This window comes from Setaria viridis, chromosome 3 (genome assembly GCF_005286985.2).
Source record: "Setaria viridis chromosome 3, Setaria_viridis_v4.0, whole genome shotgun sequence".
Classification (NCBI taxonomy): domain Eukaryota; kingdom Viridiplantae; phylum Streptophyta; class Magnoliopsida; order Poales; family Poaceae; genus Setaria; species Setaria viridis.
The window spans coordinates 37,469,621-37,473,245 of NC_048265.2; the positions used below are offsets into that span (position 1 = coordinate 37,469,621).

The 3,625-nt window shown below is 43.1% G+C and overlaps 1 protein-coding gene across 1 annotated transcript; it reads left to right on the top strand.

Moving 5' to 3' along the window:
* Positions 1-338: 338 nt before the first annotated feature.
* LOC117847262 (signal peptidase complex subunit 1) lies at positions 339-1,097 on the top strand. Its single transcript, XM_034728437.2, has 2 exons — positions 339-497; positions 670-1,097. The coding sequence occupies exon 2, from the start codon at positions 673-675 to the stop codon at positions 964-966; it is 294 nt and encodes a 97-aa protein (XP_034584328.1). The 5' UTR covers positions 339-497; positions 670-672; the 3' UTR covers positions 967-1,097.
* Positions 1,098-3,625: the final 2,528 nt, after the last annotated feature.

Genomic DNA, 3,625 nt, shown 5'->3' on the forward strand with positions numbered 1-3,625 from the left:
TCTTAGCCTGCTGGATCTAAGATTCATTTACTGGAAAAATGTGTTATATGGATTCTTTTACTGGAAAAATGTGTTTGCTGTGATCTGCATCCCAAAGACAATCGGTCCTCTACTTTTCTTATTGTTTTGCCCGTAGCAACGTACGGGCATAATTTTACGGGCATGATCCTAGTCGAGAGTAAAAGGATAAATTTAAGTTCCCAACTAACATAGACTCTTGTTCTAAAAAAACTAAAATAGACTCAAAACAAATGTCATTGGCAAAATTGTAGAAGGACCCTCGAGTGTTTTGCCATCAGTTCATCAGGAGGACTTCGACGGAAATATGAGACACGCCCCCTGTGCATCCGTCTAATTCGTCCTCTTCCCCTTTCCGGCTCTTTTCCTTTGACCCGACGCGAGCACGGGCACGGCACCACCGAACCCAGTCGACGCCCCTCCCCTGCTTCCTCCCAGTCCGCCGGCCTCAAGATCACCGAACCATCTCCCTTCCCTCGGTAAGGAATCCCTACCTGGATCCGTCTCAGTTCCGCAAGAATTTGAGATCCTGGTCGTTGTTGCGGGGATCCATCCCGAGATCCGTTCCCCCCCCCCCCCCCCCCCCCCCCCCCCCTCCACTTCTTGGAACAGCCCATCTCACCCGGATCTTGGTTTCTTGGTTCGTGGCAGGGGATGGATTGGCAGGGGCAGAAGCGCGCGGAGATGCTGATGCAGGTGCTGCTGGTGGCGGCGGCCGTGGCGGCGTTCCTCGTGGGCTACCTGCGCGGGGACTTCCAGCTCATGCTGCTCGTCTACGCCGGCGGCGTCGTGCTCACGGCGCTCGTCACCGTCCCCAACTGGCCCTTCTTCAACCGCAACCCGCTCAAGTGGCTCGACGCCGACGAGGCCGAGCGCCACCCGCGCCCGCAGGTGACTGCTGCTGGCGCGGCGGCAGGGGGTAAGAAGAAGTCCGGGAAGAACAAGTAATTGGTCTCTCAGAGCGATATGTGTTGTTGGTCCATATGACTCAACTTGTTTTGGTACTATTTGTCAGAACTATGACATAATGGAATATTAGACAATTGTGGTATAACAGATCAGCTGAAAGTTAGCTTCAATTTTCCTTGCTTGGTTATATCTGCTGCAATGATCCAAAGAAATGGCAACATGCTTTGTGGTGGTCTTGTGCTATCAGGCTAACATTAGCTAAAAGAGCTCTCCTTAATTTCACCTGTCAGCATTTAATTTTGTAAAAGGGTTTCTGCAGCGTTTTGGTGGCAAACTTCTGCCTCCAGAGATTGTGTAGTTCCAGTTCAAGTTGAGCCCATGATTCTGTTGTTGTCCCTTCTTTTTTCCTTCTGAGATCTTATCTTTTCCTTTTATACAGTATATGTCTGTCTTGCAATGTTAGCTCCGTTTGAATTATCAATTGGCTTGTATGTTATTTCTTTAGTGCTACTCATTATATTAAGTTATTGTTTAAATTAACGCTAGCTGTAACCTAATATTCTCAATTCTAAATATTCAGGAATTGGTCTATGTTAGAATTTAACCCTTATGCTTTTTTGTTGTTCTCTTAGTGATATAATCAACATGTAAACCTGCAGTTTGCATGTAACAATAGTTATCCTAAAAATGATGCATGTGTCCTGCATGGATGATCTGCAGGTCTGAGTATCTGTAGGTGGATGTTCCTTGCTATAACAATTTATATTGGTTTCTCATGTGGGTAGATTTTGATGTAACCTGATAGTGATTTTTTTCCACTTAGTTGTCTGCTTTATGATAAACTATGAGGGCTCAACATCCATTGCAACCATTTTTCTAAATCTATGAATTTTGGATGAACAGAAATTGTAGCAATCTGTGAAGTCAATCGTTTACCTGTAGATTATATAAAAACTAGGCACACATATGCCATGAAGCTGTTATCCCAGTTGCCAGGAAAATCATCCTGACAATCAGGCTCTATACAAATAGATAAATTGCTGAAACCCAGTGTACTTTATATCTTCACTAAAACATTAAAAAAGCTTAATTTCTTAGTTTTATTGGTTGCTTAATTACTTTGGCAATTCTGTGTACTCTGTATCCTGGTTTTCCTTGGGATGGGTTGCTTATTTCTTTGAAAATAAGTATGGTGTGGTTTTCTCACATTGTTTAGAATTATTTTGTTGTGCAGCAGTGTCTTGGACTAATCTGTGTCCCCACTTAAAACTGTAGAAATAAAGATTCATTAGTTGTAAACTTTAATTGTTTTTCTATCTGTTTCTACTGCCTTGAAACAGAACATAGGTTGCTCTGAGAACATGGTCCGATTTTTGCTTATACTCTGTTTACCCTGTTATTATGCGGCAATGTGTGGAATCTTGTACTTACAGACCAATTGTCCTGACACAATGCTGTACTTCCATAGTTTCCACTACATTATATTTGACATACAACCTGGCCTTCATCTGCAGTGCTTGTTCTGACTTTACATAACCATAGTTTACTCTTATGTTTCTGCATTCCTTCTGTTTGTTCTATTTATGCAAAATGTAGCAATTGCTGTTTTGAAACTCGAGCTAGGAGGAAACGTGGAGACATGACTTTAAAAAATATGGAGTTGTATTTATGTTTGATAAAAATATTGGAAACTATGGTTACTATGTTGGTCAAAATGATTTCCACTAATACTTGCAGTGGCTGCATTCTGTTGGATGTCGAAGTCTTGGTTGTTGGCAGCGACGAGATGCTGCAGAGTTTCATCTCCGCGACACCCCTTGGTTCTGATGTAGTGCCATGTACCACAATCATATTGTTGCCAAGCGTGTTCTCTTTTGCTGGGTGGTTCCCCTTTGATTCTGATGTGTTTGAAGTAAGCTACGAATTGGGAAGTGGCCGATGAATCTGAGAGTAGCAAACTGTTATTATTGAGCTGCTGACTCTTATTCGAGCTTTCTGGATGTCTATGGCCAGATGGGTGTGGAAGTTTGCCCTGCCGAAGTTTGTTTCTGTCGTCGTATCTTCTTTGCAATATTTTTGTGTTTCATTGGCAGAGCTGGTTTGCTTTTGGGCTCTCTGGTCTTGTCTGAGAAAGCGTGTCAAGCCTGAATCCATGGGCCGTGTTTCCGGCCTCATAACAAGTTGAATGGCACCGTAGTGGGCTAGTCGCCTGCTGAACAATCAGCAGCTTCAGGAGGACAGGAGGAACCGGAGGTTAAGGAAATTTTAACCACACAAATCGTATCTCCTATCCTATGGCACGCACAGGATCATTGTGTGCTCTGTGTTGAAGGATGTGCAGGGCACAAGAAATGCAGAATAGAGGCAAAAAAAGGTACAACTGCATACCCTGCAGGCAGTGAAGGGTGCACTATTGTGCTGCAGTACGCAGGGGCAAAGGCTGCGCCGCAGCACGCGGTGTCATGTCCAAACGGCTTAGCCAAGATACGTCGGAGAGCATCGTTCCGACTTTTGCGTGCCGAGATGTCCACTCTTCATCGTATACTACTCCATTCGATTTAAATTGTTTAAATTGTATGTTGTTTTTAACTTTTCTAAGTTCATAAATATTATTATTATTATTATGCATCTAAATATAGACTATATCTTCCTGCATAGTAAAAATTATACATTTAGAAATACCAAAATAACTGGAATT

Excerpts from the sequence above, each read along its gene's own strand:
- LOC117847262 (XM_034728437.2), top strand. The coding sequence starts at position 673 with ATGGATTGGCAGGGGCAGAAGCGCGCGGAGATGCTGATGCAGGTGCTG.